Raw genomic sequence first — 19383 nt, 5'->3', positions numbered from 1 at the left:
CTCTCTGCTGTACCTGTATACCATCTAACACACCCAGAGAGCAGAGGACAGCCGATAGCACACCTCTGCTGTACCTGTATACAATCTAACACACCCGGAGAGCAGAGGACAGCCAAGAGCACACCTCTCTATTATACCTGTACACCATCTAACATAGCCGATAGATAGCACACCTCTGCTGTACCTGTATACCATCTAACACACCCAGAGAGCAGAGGACAGCCGATAGATAGCACACCTCTGCTGTACCTGTATACCATCTAACACACCCGGAGAGCAGAGGACAGCCGATAGCACACCTCTGCTGTTCTTGTATACCATCTAACACACCCAGAGAGCAGAGGACAGCCGATAGCACACCTCTCTGCTGTACCTGTATACCATCTAACACACCCAGAGAGCAGAGGACAGCCGAAAGCACACCTTTGCTTTACCTGTATACCATCTAACACACCCGGAGAGCAGAGGACAGCCGATAGCTCACCTCTCTGCTGTACCTGTATACCATCTAACACACTGGAGAGCAGAGGACAGCCGAGAGCACACCTCTCTGCTGTACCTGTATACCATCTAACACACCAAGAGAGCAGAGGACAGCCGATAGCTCACCTTTGCTGTACCTGTATACCATCTAACACACCCAGAGAGCAGAGGACAGCTGACAGTACACCTCTGCTGTACCTGTATACCATCTAACACACCCGGAGAGCAGAGGACAGCCCATAGCACACCTCTGCTGTACCTGTATACCATCTAACACACCCGGAGAGCAGAGGACAGCCGATAGCACACCTCTGCTGTACCTGTATACCATCTAACACACCCGGAGAGCAGAGGACAGCCGATAGCACACCTCTGCTGTACCTGTATACCATCTAACACACCCGGAGAGCAGAGGACAGCCGATAGCACACCTCTGCTGTACCTGTATACCATCTAACACACCCGGAGAGCAGAGGACAGCCGATAGCTCACCTCTGCTGTACCTGTATACCATCTAACACACCCGGAGAGCAGAGGACAGCCGAAAGCACACCTCTGCTGTACCTGTATACCATCTAACACACCCGGAGAGCAGAGGACAGCCGATAGCACACCTCTCTGCTGTACCTGTATACCATCTAACACACTGGAGAGCAGAGACAAAAACTCGGACCCATTTCTGCTTCTCTGCTGCCTCAGACTGATTGCGCTCAACAACAGGCATTAGACCGCAAATTACAAAGAATGGAGACACCTTGTCATAGTATTTTGGTGGATTTTTTGGAGTAAGACAACAACCTTTTTAGATAAAGCGATCTGTAGATTTCCAATATCAAACACAGTCCAAGAGTGGCTCTTTTCCCAGAGGAACCAAAGTGAAAAGTAATAGAATTTTCTTCTTCTGATATGGATTTTGAAGCAGAATCCTCTTCAAAATACTTAACAAAAACCACTGCTTGTATCGGCTTCCTAAAATTTGGGATCTTTCTCCATCCTTATGTAGACGTCTGTATTTTATCAGTAGTGAAATGTGTTGTGCTGCTATCATCAGATTTCCTATCCAGACTTATGATGTGTCCTTTTATTGACCTGTGAGAAGCTGGATACATCATGACAGGTCACAGTTGTGCAATTTCAGATGTAATTTTAGAAAATCTACAATAAATCTTGTGCAAGGGCCTTTTAATACGAAGTTTCATCTACTGATTTGTTTTTATGTGAGCGAACTGTATACCAGAACTTAGACCTTTCCGCGCCATCGATCAGACGATTAGGAAATCTCTCTTTTTATTAAACCTCCACAAATGTCATATTTTAAAAGATTAATGTTGGAAATAGGAACATTTTGTATTCAGAAAATAATAGAGAGAATGAAAACAAGAAGAGGGACACAGTCAGAGTAATCATGAGACTGGGGACCTGAACAGAAGACGGGACGTTCTGGTCAGATCCTCCTCATCTGGCCCCCAATCCATCATGATCATATTTTCAAGTTCTCCTAAACGTTTATTGTAGAATATTTTCTTGTAATTACTTTGAACTGAATGTTAATGGACAAGTAAATATCTAAAATAGGCTTTGATAGGCAAAGAATATCCTGAGGTTATTGCCGAGAACCAGTGGCAGCCGAAAGATGTTGACTAATGATGACCGCATGTCCTCGTTACTTGAGTTTGCCGAGAGTGCTTGGGTACGCGCCGAATATCGTGGGTGCTCGAGTGAGATGTTCACGTCCCAGCCGTACACCGACAATGCCATACACTGGCAATACCCACATGTTGTTTTGTTGTCTAACTCCGACTCCTCAATTTCCATGACTCCGACTCCACCAAAATGGACTCCGACTCCACAGCCATGACAGGGCTGTGGAGTCGGTAAGCCAAAACCTCGCAACTCCGACTCCTCAATTTCCATGACTCCGACTCCACCAAAATGGACTCCGACTCCACAGCCATGACAGGGCTGTGGAGTCGGTAAGCCAAAACCTCGCAACTCCGACTCCGCAATTTCCATGTCTCCGACTCCACCAAAATGGACTCCGACTCCACAGCCATGACAGGGCTGTGGAGTCGGTAAGCCAAAACCTCGCAACTCCGACTCCGCAATTTCCATGTCTCCGACTCCACAACCCTGATGCAAACATCTCAGTCGAGCACCCTCGGCAAACTCAAGAAACGAGCACTTGCGATCATCGCTAATGTTGACTGATTGACTTAATAGTGTGTGACCAGCATTGATGACCCGTTTTGCAGAAGTATTGGCGACATATTTTGCGGCGTATAGACAAATTATTTACTTTTTGTAGATCCTACACACTTTGGCCATGAGGATGGTCCAGAATAGAGACCTCCAAGTATTAACTGAGAATTGCCTAGTAGAATATTTGACAAGACTATAGAGGGGTTATCTTGTAAAAAAAAACATTGGTAATCTATCTACAAGACTGGCAATAAAGGCCTAATTGCTGGGGTCCGATTGCCGGGAGCCCTACAAATTATCACAAGAAGGTAGATCCTGGGTTCCTCGTGTAAATGGATTGTAGGTGCACAAGCGTGACCACCTTTCTGTTCACGGTTTAGGGGAATGGTGATCAATGCCAGTCCCATAGATACAATGTGAATAGAGCCAAGATCACCTGGCACGCGGGGGACTCATGTTCTCATCATCGGTGGAGAGGCACAGTGGGCAAACCACCAGTAAATACTTATTACCTTTCCTGTAAGTAGGTGATAAATGTTGTTTGTGGGGTAACCAATTCAAGCTGATCATTCATAGATGGCACCCAAACCCACTAAAAGGCAATATGTATGGGGGGGGCCAGCCTGATCTCCTCTGACTGTCAGGATCCAGTATACTGGTTTGATGGCCAGCCCAATCCTTTGTTCCATGGGGAATAACAGTAACAAGTACTATGCACCGTACTCAGTGGGAGGAATACTACAGAATTGCATAACTTTGTATAATCCTTCAGTCACGTTAACTAGTCGGCGACTAACAACTGGTTTCAGTTGCTTCACCTCTATCAATCAATACTGTCAGTAATTCACTTTGCTTTGGTGTCACACGTGGAGGAAAATGTGTACGCTCTATAATTTACTCGGTTTGGTCCATGGGCTTAATTGTTTTACTATTCTACGAGAAGTTGTGAATTTTCTTTTTATTTTTTTTTTATCTGCAATGGTAAACCAAGGGGATTGTCCAAAATAGGCAAAAAAAATATGGACATTGCCTCTTGAGAGAGGAAGAGTACTTGAACTCTATAGCGCCACCTATTGGAAGTCGCTATACTACAAGTCGCTATCACCACTTTAACTGGCCTTGAAATGTGACTTGGGACAAAAGATAAATCGGAATCTCAATTTGCAGACACGTGTTTCGTTGTTTTACTCCTCATCAGTGCAAAGTATGAGAATGGGTTTGGCTAAGAGATAACGATTCTCCTTGCAGAGAGTGACCTACCGGCTCTGGCATGCCAAGCGTTCAAGTCCTCTTCCTCTCTGAAGAGGCAATTTACATATTAAATTTCCCAGAGGAGCATTGCACGGCGAATAGGCCTCCTTACCTTGGCATGTCAGAGCCGGTATGTCACTCTCTACAAGGAGAAACGTTACCAAGAAAAGGAGATTTATTTTTTTCAGAAACGGCGCCACTCTTTGGCGATGGACTGAGACCAGAACTGCATCTCCTTTCCATTAAAAGCTACAAAACTGCACACAGTCCATGGAAGTTATTGGTGCCGTTTCTGAAATAGATGTGAACTTTCTTTTGTAATCTCAGGAAATGCACTTAAGTTTTCATACCTAGTGAGTCCAAACTTCATACTTTTTTCTTTTCTCTCCATCTGTGAAATAATGTGAAAACTTACTGCGGCACGATGGGTGTGTAAATTCATTTTCTACATCTCCTAAGACTTCTTATGGTGAAATGGGAGTAAAGTGAAGTCCTGCGGCGCTGCTCCCCGAGGTCCTGCGGCGCTGCTCCCCGGGGTCCTGCGGCGCTGCTCCCCGAGGTCCTGCGGCGCTGCTCCCCGATGTCCTGCGGCGCTGCTCCCCGAGGTCCTGCGGCGCTGCTCCCCGAGGTCCTGCGGCGCTGCTCCCCGAGGTCCTGCGGCGCTGCTCCCCGAGGTCCTGCCGCGCTGCTCCCCGAGGTCCTGCCGCGCTGCTCCCCGAGGTCCTGCCGCGCTGCTCCCCGAGGTCCTGCCGCGCTGCTCCCCGAGGTCCTGCCGCGCTGCTCCCCGAGGTCCTGCCGCGCTGCTCCCCGAGGTCCTGCCGCGCTGCTCCCCGAGGTCCTGCCGCGCTGCTCCCCGAGGTCCTGCCGCGCTGCTCCCCGAGGTCCTGCCGCGCTGCTCCCCGAGGTCCTGCCGCGCTGCTCCCCGAAGTCCCGCAGCGCTGCTACCCTCTGCAGTGATCTGTACTGAATGACCACCTCGGCTCTGCTGCATTCTAATTTCACCCAACTCTGATACATTTCTGTTTACATTCTGTATTCTATTTTTAATGTTTCTCCGTGTTTTCACTCATTTGGTTACTTCCCCTTTAATTACAATAGACCTTTTTTTTGTTCTGGAAGTCTGAAGTGTGGGCTCGTCAGGAGCCCTGTAATGTGGTGATAACGTAGGTGGGTGGCTATAAAGTTCACCCTGGGTGTGTGCTCCGTGTCTATAGTTACCCAATAACAATATTCTGTTAGGCAATCATGCGCTGAGCCCAATCAGAGCAGATAATGGCCGAAGCAATCCCCGAAGTTTCCAGCCTTTTATTGTCGCTTCTGAAATGGCTTTTGTTTGCCTACAATTCTTGTTAGTGGAGTAAATAGGGCCAAGGCAAACATTGCATTTATGCCTTTACAGGACCCGAGAGGAGACCTATGGACGGCTCCTCCTATCGTCTTGAAACGTGTCTAATGTTTTTAATTTTGTTTTGAATTGGTGTAGTACCATCTATGGCCTATAGGGATCACTGTCACCTTTGGCTGGAATTTGTATAGCATTCCATTTTTAATCTGTAGGACATCTCTGTACTATTCGATTACCCCCGATATTAGGGGGTAATCCGACTGTAGGATATTAAACAACAATTTTGTCTATCAGATGAATCTTTTAAGCAAGTCGTACAGAACTTACAAGCTCTTTCTGATAGAGCTTGCAAGCGCTGCGCTGAAGCAGACAGGCTCACAGGATGTGGCTCACTACAGTTCCTCTACGTTCCTCCAACGCCTCTGCGTACTGCACAGGTCAAACCGCTGGATCTAACTGTCAATCAAGCAAGAGCACACCGCCTCCCCAGCAGAGGGGACGCCTGGAGGTGCTCCTAAGGCAGCTGAGACCACCCCCATAATGAGTCCTGTCTATGACGCTACCCAATCAGTGCCGACTGCCTGAGATGTAGTGACACCCCCTGTTGGCGAGGAATGGTAACACACAATCGAATAATTATTTATGCATTTGTAAGAGAAATAACAGAGGAATAAAACAAGTTAAGTAGCTTTTAAATTGTCCGCTACTCAGACAACCCCTTCTGAATTGACATCTGGAGGAAGTGAGCGCTGCGGCTGCTCTCCCTTACTCCTGATGTCAGTTATGTCTGTATGAAGCCAGCGCTGATCTTTCAGCAGTGATTGCGTGACATAGTGTCATGCAATCCCTGGGAGAGTTAGTATCAATACCACTGGAATGATGCCGGCACCATAGATCAATATTGATGTTATTATTTTACTGGAGAGGAGACGGGAGGATTGAGAAGAGGTTTCCAAGTAGTTGACAACCCTATTAACGACACACTTTCCCCAAAACAAACAAAAAAAATCACCTTCTGTGGATGTCTGTTATTTTTTACAAGCCAGTGCAATGTTTTTTTCAGCCTGCGCATGTTGCCGGACCTGTATGGCTGGGGTCTGATCACTTGGGTGAAGCCATACGCTGTATACGCGGTGAGCCCTGGTGGACAGATGGTGCCCAGCTCGTGGCGCTGGTAATGTGGACGCTGTGCAGGGACAGAGTCAATATTTGCTCGGTCTTGCAGCATAAACAGTATTTAGTGCTCACAAAAGTTCACAGGATCCGATCGCAACAGTCACAATCCCCGGCTGACAGAGAATGGGGCTCTAAGGGATTAGTTTTCATTTTGTGATCGCCCATTTAACTTTTCGGTGTTTACTAAATCCGATATTTAAAGGGCCGGACAGAATTTGTCTAATTGTCTAGAGATTTTTGTGATCAAATAAAGTTATGACTCTCGGAATACAGCAATCAAAAAATGGCTTTTTTTCCTTTAAGGTTTTTTCCCAAAATCACAAGTATGCTAAATTGACGATCTCTGAGGGTCCGATCTCTGTAATGAGGCTTTGGAACCACGATAATGGGATTCTTCAGAGTCCCGTCTTACATGGAGTGGAGATGTTACTTCTCGGCCCTCCTTCATTTATCTCTATGGGACTGCCAAGGAAAGCAGAGTACAGCGCTTGGCTTTTTTCGGCAGTCCCATAAAGAGATGAATGGAGCACAGGCCAAGCATGCTCTTCTCCGACCTACGGGATCCGATGATCTGGTTCTGGAGTTCCGTTCTCTCCATTGTTGCACGTCATAGAGGTTGGACCCCTAGCAATCAGCAAGGTATCCACAATCCTTTAGATAGGGGATAACTTCTCATTTTGGGAAAACCCATTTAAAGAGTTATTGTGTTTTTGTATTAAAGTAAACCAAAATTCCTTAAAGGGAGTCCATCAGTAAGATCAGCCATCGTAAGCCGTCGTCATGGGTATAGTCCGAGCATTCCTGTAATCTCACTGTGGACATTTCTAGAGGCAGCTGATCCTCTGACACCATCCATCCATCCATCACCAACATCAGATGGTCCTACAGAGAGCTGAGACGACTTATCTAATGTCTTTGGAGGTCTTAAAGGGATTCTGCCAGTAGGATCAACCCTCCTAAGCTATCTATATGGGCATGTAGGTAGTAAGAAGTTGAATAAAATGATACCTTGATATCTGCGATCCAATGTCTTGTTCCGGAGCAATCCACATTTTTCTAAATATGTAAATGAGCTGTTAAGATCTATGGGTTGGACATGGATCTCCCTGAGAATCAACCTTCAGAGGCATTACCATTGCGGGACATATAGAGCATGAGAGCAGACTGTCAGACATTACGTGTCTCACGCTGGTAAAGCCCCCTTATATGTAAAATAAGCTCTGGAGGCAGATTCTCAGGGAGAGCTGTGCCCCTCCCATAGATCTTAACAGCTCATTTACATATTAGGACAATTGTGGATTTCTCAGGTATAAGACATCAGATTGCGGATGTCAAGTTAGAATTTTGTTCAACTTTCCATGACCTACGTGCCCATATAGACAGTTAGGAGGGTCGATCCTACTAACAGATTCCCTTTAAGGCCTCCAATGACATTAGATAAGTCGTCCCAGCCCTCTGTAGGACCATCTGATGTTTTGGGATTGTTGGATTGGAAGGCCTGGTCCTTTTGGCATCAGAGGAGAGGCTGCCTTTAGAAATGCCCACAGTGAGATGCCAGGAATGCTCGGCCTCGCCATGTGTGCATGTTGTTCTGGAGGAATAGCTGAAGGTATCTCAATCAGTTAATAGCTTCACATATATAGGTGACTATTCAGCAGTGGAACATATTTTTACCCCCTGCTTAAAATGTTAATCTGATGAAAGATTTTAATTCCCTTGGTGACTCTTTAAGCTGATTATGTGCTGGAGCTGCTCCGTTGTGATCCACGGGGGATGTACTGTATATGTAAGTCTAACCTTACAGCACCCTTAGTACTGTAGCGCACGTCTATCTTTGAAGGCTTCTTGTTGCTCTTGTACAATAGTTGTCTCCGGAGATATTTTCTTTGATTTCTTTCGAATAGCCTGACGAATCCCGGCATCTAGTTTTTCATGCTGAGAATATTCCATAGAGAGAGGTTGTGTGGACTTGTGACTCTGCATAATGGTTTGGGGAAGATATCGGACTTTGTTTCAGGGGTCGGGGTTACTCTGGTTCCTTCTTGAACCATTGTTTGATCACACTTTTGCTACCGTAGTCTTCAGCATGGGTTTGGCAGATGAACAGCGGTGAATACTGACATTGAGATGTTGAATTGTGCAGTTGGCTTGAAAGAGATTTGATTACTGTAGACTATGGGGGAAAATTACAAATCCAGGTGTACGGAGGCACAAGCGGAAAAATGATAACCACTAAAGAATAAGGGAACAATTGGGCTTACAGAGCATGGAATTGGGTAAAAGAAAATATATACCGGTATATCTTTCTCGCATCTCTCTGTTAACAATCCTATATGATGATATGGCGATTGTCCGGATTACTTGTCACCTGATCACGACAACTTGTCCAATAAAGATCTGGAGCGAACAGCCTCTGGATATAAGCAAAAGTGTTTCCATTCACTGACTGAAAGCAGAGATCTTGAAACGGTTAGGGAAGTAATGCCCAAAGTTTATAGGAATGTTGCATGATTTTTCTGTTTGCAATGAGGAAATGTTATTTACATTATAGTGGAAAAAACTTGAACATTTTTGGTGGGTAGGATACTTGTGGCTAGATAGCTGTCCTCACTGTCTGGTGGGCAGGATACTTGTGGCTAGTTAGCTGTCCTCACTGTCTGGTGGGCAGGATACTTGTGGCTAGTTAGCTGTCCTCACTGTCTGGTGGGCAGGATACTCGTGCCTAGTTAGCTGTCCTCACTGTCTGGTGGGCAGGATACTTGTGCCTAGTTTGCTGGCCTCACTGTCTGGTGGGAAAGGTACTTGTGCCTAGTTAGCTGTCCTCCCTGTCTGGTGGGCAGGATACTTGTGCCTAGTTTGCTGTCCTCACTGTCTGGTGGGCAGGATACTTGTGCCTAGTTAGCTGTCCTCCCTGTCTGGTGGGAAAGGTACTTGTGCCTAGTTAGCTGTCCTCCCTGTCTGGTGGGCAGGATACTTGTGCCTAGTTAGCTGTCCTCCCTGTCTGGTGGGCAGGATACTTGTGCCTAGTTAGCTGTCCTCACTGTCTGGTGGGAAAGGTACTTGTGCCTAGTTGGCTGTCCTCCTTGCCTGGTGGGAAGGGTACTCGTGCCCAGTTAGCTGTCCTTGCTGTCTGGTGGGAAGGATACTTGTGCCTAGTTTGCTGGCCTCACTGTCTGGTGGGAAAGGTACTTGTGCCTAGTTAGCTGTCCTCCCTGTCTGGTGGGCAGGATACTTGTGCCTAGTTAGCTGTCCTCACTGTCTGGTGGGCAGGATACTTGTGCCTAGTTTGCTGTCCTCACTGTCTGGTGGGCAGGATACTTGTGCCTAGTTTGCTGTCCTCACTGTCTGGTGGGCAGGATACTTGTGCCTAGTTAGCTGTCCTCCCTGTCTGGTGGGCAGGATACTTGTGCCTAGTTAGCTGTCCTCACTGTCTGGTGGGAAAGGTACTTGTGCCTAGTTGGCTGTCCTCCCTGCCTGGTGGGAAGGGTATTCGTGCCTAGTTAGCTGTCCTTGCTGTCTGGTGGGAAGGGTACTTGTGCCTAGTTAGCTGTCCTCCCTGTCTGGTGGGAAAGGTACTTGTGCCTAGTTGGCTGTCCTCCTTGCCTGGTGGGAAGGGTACTCGTGCCCAGTTAGCTGTCCTTGCTGTCTGGTGGGAAGGATACTTGTGCCTAGTTGCCTGTCCTCTCTGTCTGGTGGGCAGAGTACTTGTGCCTAGATAGCTGTCCTCGCTGTCTGGTGGGCAGGATACTTGTGCCTAGTTAGCTGTCCTCTCTGTCTGGTGGGCAGGGTACTTGTGCCTTGTTAGCTGTCCTCGCTGTCTGGTGGGCAGGATACTCGTGCTTAGGTAGCTGTCCTCACTGTCTGGTGGGAAAGGTACTTGTGCGTAGTTGGCTGTCCTCCCTGCCTGGTGGGTAGGATACTTGTGCATAGTTGGCTGTCCTCCCTGCCTGGTGGGAAGGGTATTCATGCCTAGTTAGCTGTCTGGTGGGAAGGGTACTTGTGCCTAGTTAGCTGTCCTCGCTGTCTGGTGGGAAAGGTACTTGTGCCTAGTTGGCTGTCCTCCCTGCCTGGTGGGAAGGGTACTCGTGCCTAGTTAGCTGTCCTCCTTGCCTGGTGGGAAGGGTACTCGTGCCTAGTTAGCTGTCCTCCTTGCCTGGTGGGAAGGGTACTAGTGCCTAGTTAGCTGTCCTTGCTGTCTGGTGGGCAGGATACTTGTGCCTAGTTAGGCTTCTTTCACACTTCAGTTGTTTGGCGTCAGTCAGCTCCGACATAGTGACGGATTGACGGATCCGTCACAATTGTTGAGAAAACGGTTCTAACGGATCCGTTTTTTTGACGGATCAGTTACTTGGGGGTTGTCTGGGAAAAGTATCTACTTTTTGGAGCATGCGCAATTGAAAAAGCGGATTGGAGCGACGGATCCGCCGAAATGACGGTTGCGACGGATCCGTCGCCCGTAGGCAGCCATTCTATGGAATGGCGGACGCGACGGATCCGTCGTGAACCGCCATTTCAGCGCAGACAAAAAACGTTACAATGTCTAGATGACGTCCGCCAAATTTCGACAGATCCGTCGCATGGTGGATGGAACGGACGACCATCCTCCACTATCTGTCGCTAATGCATGTCTATGGGAAAATAACGGATCCGCAAAAAAAAAATGGCGGATCCGCTATTTGAGGAAAATGGCGGTTTCAGACTGACGCCAAAAGACTGAAGTGTGAAAGAGGCCTTAGCTGTGCTTGCTCTCTGGCTGGCAGAGTTTTCGTGCCTAGTTTATCCTCGCTGTCAGAATTCTTGATATTAATACTATTACATCTTGGTAAAGCAGTTTTTTGTCTTTATTTTCATCTGCCCCATTACCCTCCATACGTGTGAACTCCACGTCCCTTCTTGTTTGAGGAATGCTTAGTGCATAGTTGAGACGGTGCCAGTCACAACTTTCCGCACTTACAACAGTCCAATTCAACATTTACCTTCCGCCGTTGGCATAACTATCCTCTATTGAGCACAGTGCAGTTTTGTGGTTTGGCTGCATTGGTGTTCGTGTGTGTGTTTGTGGGGGGGGGTGATGTACAATGTGGGTTCTGGCTTAAAGGGGTGGCTCACTTTTGGATTTTTCTGTTTAATCGCCCCAAAAATAAGCTGCTCACAGGTTTTCTTACTGCTGGTACGCCCAGGGATCTGCTATACTTCACGGGAGAACTTGTAGCAAGTGCTCAGTTCTCTTACAGCACCACTACATGACAAATTGAGCATTACTTAAAGCTCAGTTATCCAGGTAGTGCATGTACCTGCTGGGTCCCCCAAAGTAGAGGACGCTCTTTATAAACACAATATAATGCATGGGATTTTTTTTATATGAGAAGACAACAGCTGTTGGCACAGTTATTGGAAAATGGAAAAAACACAAGATGACTGTCAATCTTCCTTGGTCTGGGGCTCCATGCATGATCTCGCCTCGTGATGTAAGGAGGATTCTGAGGACGGTCAGGAATCGGTCCAGAACTACACGGGAGGATCAATACAATGACCTGAAGAGAGCTGGGACCACAGTCTAAAACATTACCATTAGCAACACAATACACCGTCACGGACTAAAATCCTGCATGGCACACAAGGTCCCCCTGCTCACACCAGCACTTGTCCAGGCCTGTTTGAAGTTTGCCAGTGATCATCTGTAGGATCCAGAGGAGGCATGGGAGAAGGTCATGTGCTCAGATTAGACCAAAATTGAACTTTTTGCTATCAACTCTACTCACTGTGTTTGGAGAAAGAAGGAACACCATCCCATCTGTGAAGCATGGTGGGGGAAACCTCATACTTTGGGGGTGCTTTTCTGCAAAGTAGACAGAAGGACTGCATCGTATTGAAGGGATGATGGATGGGGTCATGTCTTGCGAGATTTTGGCCAACAACATCCTTCGCTCACTAAGAGCATGGAGGATGGGTCGTGGCTGGGGCTCCCAGCATAACAATAACCCAAAACACACAGCCAGGACAACTAAGGAGTGGCTCCCTAAGAAGCATTTCAAGGTCTTGGAGTGGCCTAGCCAGTCTCCAGACCTGAACCCGATAGAAAATCTTTGGAGAGAACTGAAACTCAATGTTGCCCAGCTACAGCCCTGAAACCTGAAAGATCTGGAGAAGATCTGTATGGAGGAGGGGGCCAATATCCCTGCTGCAGTGTGTGCAAACTTGGTCATGAACTACAGGAAACGTCTGACCTCTGTAATTGCGAACAAAGGCTTTGGTGCCAAATATTAAGTTCTGTTTTTCTATTGTATCAAATACTTATTTAATGCAATAAAATGCAAATAAATAATGTAAAAATCATACAATGGGATTTTTTTTTAGATTCTGTCTGTCGGTGTGCCTGCGATAAAAAATTACAGACCTCTCCATTCTCTGTAGGTGCAAAAACCTTCAAAATTGGCAGCGTATCAAATAATATCCCCACTGTATATATTCCAGTTATGTGGTTGTGAAGGTGTTAAAGGGGTTTCCCATCAAAGACTTGGATATTTATCTTCTTTTGGGTGATTAAGGGCAGAAGTTCACAATAAAGACGTTTATCACTGTCGCCTTTTAAAGTTTGAGACTTGCTGAGACTTGTAGTCTTACAACCATAGGGTGGCCGGTGTCTGCCGGCTTTTTCCTGCACTGATCGTATGAAGCAGCTGATCATCCCAGTGCCAGCAGGTTCTTGAATATTCATCGTGCATTCAGCGGCAATGGAAAAATACATAATGGGTTAAACAAGCCAAGAAGCGGCAGAGCCAGTATGTGCGGCTTCTCTTCCCGGTTGCTCGGTTTGTGGAGGTCACACCTTTCACTTTTCTACAGAAAAAGAGCAACTAAAAATAAACCTCACATGGGAGATGAGGTTTAAGTCACATCTTATTCTTGTAGAGGAATGTGAGACATCCGTATGTGTATTTGGCCTCTGCACAGGAGTGTCATACACACCTAATAATAATAATAGTAATAATGCAAAATAAAAAACATAATAATAATACAAAAGAAAAAACGTAATAATGCAAAGGAAAAAAAAAACAATAATGCAAAGGGTGAAAAAATATAATGATAATGCAAAGGAAAAAACAATAATAATGCAAAGAGAAAAAACCATCATAATGCAAAGGGTAAAAAACATAATAATGCAAGGAAAAAACAGTAATGCAAAGGAAAAAAAACAATGATAATGCAAAGGTAAAAAACATAATGATGCAAAGGAAAAAACATACGGTGATAATGCAAAGGGAAAAACAATAATCAAAGGAAAAAAACAATAATAATAATCAAAGGAAAAAAATATAATGATAATGCAAAGGAAAAAACAATAATAATGCAAAGGAAAAAAACAATAATAATGCAAAGGAAAAAACATAATAATGCAAAGGAAAAAAAACAATGATAATGCAAAGGAAAAAACATAATAATGCAAAGGAAAAAACATAATGCAAAGGAAAAAACAATAATAATGCAAAGAAAAAAAACAATAATGCAAAGGAAAAAAAAAAGATAATGCAAAGGAAAAAATCATAGTAATAATCCAAAAAAAAACAATAATGCAAAATAAAAAAAATAATAATGCAAAGGAAAAAACATAATGACCAGTGTGAAAATTGCAAGATTTCTATTTTTTTTATTTTTTAATACAGATTGCACTATGAAGAAAAGAAAATACATTTAACACACACCTGATTTAATCAAAGAGCCACTTTTTGATTTTTTTTTTTTAATTTTACAAACAATTAGGCAGATTTCAGACATCCGTGTCACAGTCCGAACACTGACCTCGATGTACGGATTACACTAGGACCCGCGATGCACAAAGTCTGCATTCATCTTAAGGCTTTGTTCGCACAGAGGGTTTTTTTGAACAGTTCAAAAGGAGTTTGGCAAGTGGCAAGCGCTTGAAAAATGTTCATTCTTTTGGAGGATTTGAAGAGTTTTTGATGTTTTTGGGAGAGGTGTTTTTTTTTCTACTTTTTTTTCAGCCTTTCGATTGCACGGCGCTTAGATGCATCAAAGACGTTCCATGCACTTTCTTTTGTTTTGTAAAAGCGGGGAAAACACTCTGAACATAAGAGCAAAGAGCGTTTACAATCAAAAATGAATAGGGAGAGTTTTTCCAATGCGTTTTAAGCATTTTTTTGTTGTTGTTATTTTTAGGTGCTATTAGGTGTGGGATGATCCAAAAACTCCATGTGCACATAGCCTAAAGCGGTAACAACCCTCCAGGAAAAGAAGAAATATAACTGCAGGATCAGACTACAAGATTTGTTTGTAGTCTGTAGCCATAGAGACACATAGGGCTGTATACACAAAACAGCTAGACGTTTTTTTTTATTTAAAGTTTTTGCAGAGTTTTGTTTGGTTTTTTGTTTGTTTTTTGTTTGTCTTAAAGTTCTTGAGCATTAGGAGAGTAAATTAAAATATTTGCCAGAGTGTATGTATACTGCAGGATTCCAGCCTAGGGATATAGAAGTGCCTGACTACTGCATGTTAAACTATTGTTCTGGTGGTGAATAAGACGAGCTGGTAGATATTGAAATATGAACAACGTGGAATTTTCCTGGGCATAATTACAGAATATCAAAAGAACAAAGTGAGCAAATAGTTTGGTTTATTGTCATTCTCAGATAAGCGAGGACGACTGATTTATGTGCTTCTTCTTTACAGGTCAGGTCCTCCTGGAAATCTCCAGTGTACACAAAAAGATGAACGACAGCCTAGAAGAAAACGTAAGTATCCGCATCTTACAATTATTAGTAATCAGACTTATGTAGTGGTAACACTCTGCTCATAAATCGGATCACCTGAAGTATTGCCGTACAGTCTGGATCAGGACATGCTGAGGGTAGTAGTGATTGCCGAGTTGTAGTTCCATATGTTTGAAGCGTGGCATGCGGCCGGGAATTGTTTCTGTGCTTGGTACATGCACCTCTAAACCCCTTCAAGGGAAATTATTATTAGAAAGTGACCTATTGTTTTAATTTGTGTATTTTTTTATATATATTTTTGGCAGTTTTTCTCTTTATTTTTTTTCTTTTTTATACATATCATGGTCTGCATTAAAAATAAAAAAAACATTGTGCAATTTTCACACCTACCACTGAGGCTTTTTTAGACTTGAACTTCCTGTTGGTTCAGGAAACAACACATGTGCAGTGTCTCTGAACAGTAGAACAATGTACCACAACTCTATAGTCTGCTCAATCTTTCCTAAGGTCTTTTGCAGTCAAGCAGGGGATTCTGATTTGCCTCCCTAGAAATTATACGACCAGCTCTCACTGAAATTTTGCTTGGTCTTCCAGACCTTATCTTGACCTCCACTGTTCCTGGTAACTGCCTTTTCTTAATTACATTTGGAACTTAGGAAAGGGCAACTTGAAAACACTTTGCTATCTTTTTATAGCCTTCCCCTTCTTTGTGGGCCTCCACCATTTTCATTTTCAGAGTTCTTGGCAGCTGCTTAGAAGAACCCATGGCTTCTGTTTTTTGGCACAAGGTTAGAGGAGGCTGGGTTTTTAACGTTTTTGTAATTCAGAAAATGTGTCATCTTTTAACTTTAGGCCTTTTAGAGATCATTTCATCTTCAACTTACTGTTCACAATAACAGTAGGTTTGACCAAGGGTGCCCAAACTTTTAAATGCCACTGTACATAGCCACATTGTCAGATGCAAAAGAACAGGAAGTCTAAAATAGTAGTAATTTATGTTTACTTAATTTTTTTTAAATAAAGATCATATGAAAAAAAAATGCTATTATTTTATTTTAAATACATAGAACACAAAAACCTGATATAAACCATAGGTAATTTTCCAATAATAGCTTCCATTTAACCTATTCCCAACTTATAACATACTATTACGTCATATATTGGGTCACTGTCAGTGATGCAAACTCAGGAAGTGAGCTTTCCCTGCAGATAATGGCTGTGTTACACAGCCATCATCTGCCTCTAACAGCAGCGAGTGGAGCTGAGCTCCGCCTGCTGCTGTTAACCGCTTAAATGTCTCTGTCAATCTCTGACAGCGGCGTTCAAAGCGTGCCATCTAGGGTGCTGATGGGTATCTATGACCCCCTTTCCTGCCATGACGGTACGCTTATGAAGACCATTCACTTTCTTTTTCCCCTTTTGTTTATTTTCTTAATTTAATTTTTTTACATTTCATATTTTGTATCAGCTAATTTGTAAAATTAGTTGATACGAAAAATGTGTATTTTCTTAATTTTGGTCTATTAAAATATCAATTTAATTTAATTTGTCCAGAGAAAAAAATCGAACCACCAGAATTGCAATATTTTTCGGTTGCAAAAAAAAAAAAAAACTATAAAAACTAATCCACTTCAAAAATGGTATCAAGAAAAGGGTCGAGTCGCCACTCAAAAATCAAGTCACATTGCAGGGCCTGGAAAATGGTGACGCAAGGGATTTATTTATCTTTTCTGAAAAATAAATTTTCACCACATCATTTAAGGAGAAATAAAAACCATTCTGGCTCTTGAAAGAAGGGAAGGAAAAAATGAAGGTGCAGAAAAATGGAAAATGGCTGGTCGGGACTGGGGGGTTAATAAACACCCATTTTTTGATGCCTGGCTGCAGCAGGTCTTCAGTCCGCAGCTGACACATTTTGGCTTCGATCCTGGAAGGAGGAGATCTGTAACTTTCTTGGAGCCGGCTCTTTCGCCATAGGCGTTATTGGAGGGTGCTTGGATTCCTGCTTTTTTAACCCTTTGATCGTCATGGTCTGTGGTCACAACTTGACCGAAGAGACTTCCTCCGAGTTTGTTGGGTCACCTGGCTTCCTGATGATGTGATCGTAGGCTGGGGGGTCTTCAGGGCTTTCTTCATACCATAAAGTGTTTTTTCTTACATCTGTACTTTTATGATAGCGATACATACCAAGTATATAACGCTAGTAATCGTTGTACTTACAGTTCCGGAAGTTCCACCGAGAAATAATCGTAGAGTTAGAAAGGAAGACGGAACAAGACGTGAAGTATATGAATGTAAGTACATCCGGATCAGGGTAAATCGCGCGCTTCGATGCATTTTTAAACATCAGAATGTGGAGATCAAGGATCTGAAAGCAAAAGAAGTAATAGCCGGTTTGTCTCCGCCGTTCCAATATCCGGAATTTCACGGTGCTGATACATAGATGATGGCAGCCGGCGCCATTCTCTATTTTATTATGTATTAATTTACTTTCTGTTGATTTTCCTTTTCCTGTTCTGTTTACAAGTAATAAACTAAATTTGGATATGTTGCATTCCTGTTTCAAGCAGAAGCAGAAGGGGCGCCATTGATTTATACAGGGCCCGTCCCGGTTTTCCGTTTGCCGCTTAGTTTTAGAACCGAAAAAAGAAAAGTCAACATGTTCTCAAACACGGACAACAAATGGAAACTTCAGGGACCCAGTATAAATCAGTGGGGTTCCTAATACTCCTGCTTGGGACAGAAACTCAACAGATTATAGTTCCGTTTTGATCAGATAAACAGAAAGGATACAAGGCTGAGCTCTACATAAGGGTGACTATATTACCCCTCTATAGGTTCAGTACCCGTATGGACATATTGATGCTTCCGAAGTCTGGTTCCCTTCATTGATGCAGGCTTAGGAGCTGGACCTGCCTCATTTCAATGGATGATAGCGGTCTTACACAGCCAGCATGTGCCCCTAAGAGCAGAAAGCGAAGCGGAGATGCACCTGCTGCTGTTAACCACTTACATGCTGCTGTCGATATCTGACAGCGGCACTTATAGTGTGTAATTCTGGGGACAGGTCGTTCCTCGATCCAATGTTTCCCTTTACCCTCACAAAGCAGGATCCCACAACATTCTGCGGCTGAATTCGGTGAAAGCGAGATCTTGCCCTTTGCATTAACCCAGGGCTGCCGCGATGGTTGTTAAGCTGTTAACAAATGGAAACCACTGCAATGATGTTGCCGTTCCGCCACCATTTAGTAAAGTACATGGCAGTTCCGGGTTTGTGCAAAGGACAAGATCTCGCTCTCACTCTGCATGCCGGGATCCACAACCTGGAGATTCGAGGCCTGGCTTTTGCGTAAAGTTGGGAACTTTCGGGGAGGGTGGGGGGCACTATGCCAGCTCATATTTTTTTATGAAGGCCTGGGAACTTTCTGATATACCGTGGAGGTAACTTATCGGTCTTGATAAATTCCATCCAATAAGCCAAAAAGCTGTTGCGCTTTGAGCTTGCCTAGATTTTACACAAAGCTAGAAATCACAATCCCTAACCTTGCAATATTCACACTGGCCACGAAGGCCATTTTGAACTCCAGTCTCCTTGTACCTCATTCGATTTGTTCCCTTTATTCAGGCTTCTCCACTTATTCTTACTGACGTCATTTATTTTCCTGCCAGGCGACTCTGAAGCGATACCAGACGGAGCACAAAAATAAAGTGGACTCTCTGGAGAAATCTCAGGCAGAACTAAAGAAGCTCAGGAGGAAAAGTCAAGGGGTTAGAAATGCTACAAAGTATGACCTGAAGGAAACAGAGGTTTGTGTTCACGGGGGGTTTAATATGGTTTTCCAAACTATACAACCCCAAGAGTAGAGCGGGATGTTGGATTCTTCTATTCACCAGCGTAAAGACTGGCTGCAAAGAAGGGTCTCTTGCTGGAGGACCCACCATGCCCATGCTACATTTTATTTGCACTGTGGTAGTGGTACAGGAGAAGGGACCACCACAGGGCCAATGACTGATAACATCAGGGACCACCTGTAAAGTCTTGTAACGGGATCTTTTTTTTTATGTAAGTCATTTGTAAAGTTATTTGAGGGACGATGGGTTCAAAGGTACATAAAGGTTTGATAACCTCCTTAAAGAGGTGTTCCCATCTACAAGATCCTATCCCAATATGTAGTAGGTGTAATTATAATAATTTTAGCA

General features: G+C 44.2%; 1 protein-coding gene across 2 annotated transcripts in view; it reads left to right on the top strand.

The window, feature by feature from the left end:
- Positions 1 to 19383, top strand: part of BAIAP2L1 (BAR/IMD domain containing adaptor protein 2 like 1) — a 78514-nt gene that overhangs the window by 44603 nt on the left and 14528 nt on the right. For both annotated transcript variants that reach the window (XM_069734244.1, XM_069734243.1), the window contains exons 4-6: positions 15143 to 15204; positions 17406 to 17477; positions 18853 to 18990. In XM_069734244.1, the coding sequence (XP_069590345.1) occupies positions 15143 to 15204; positions 17406 to 17477; positions 18853 to 18990 (272 nt within the window). The remainder of the gene's footprint in view (positions 1 to 15142; positions 15205 to 17405; positions 17478 to 18852; positions 18991 to 19383) is intronic.

This window comes from Ranitomeya imitator, chromosome 7 (genome assembly GCF_032444005.1).
Source record: "Ranitomeya imitator isolate aRanImi1 chromosome 7, aRanImi1.pri, whole genome shotgun sequence".
NCBI lineage: Eukaryota > Metazoa > Chordata > Amphibia > Anura > Dendrobatidae > Ranitomeya > Ranitomeya imitator.
The sequence above is the reverse complement of the archived record's forward strand: the minus strand, read 5'-3'. Positions and strand labels throughout refer to the sequence as shown.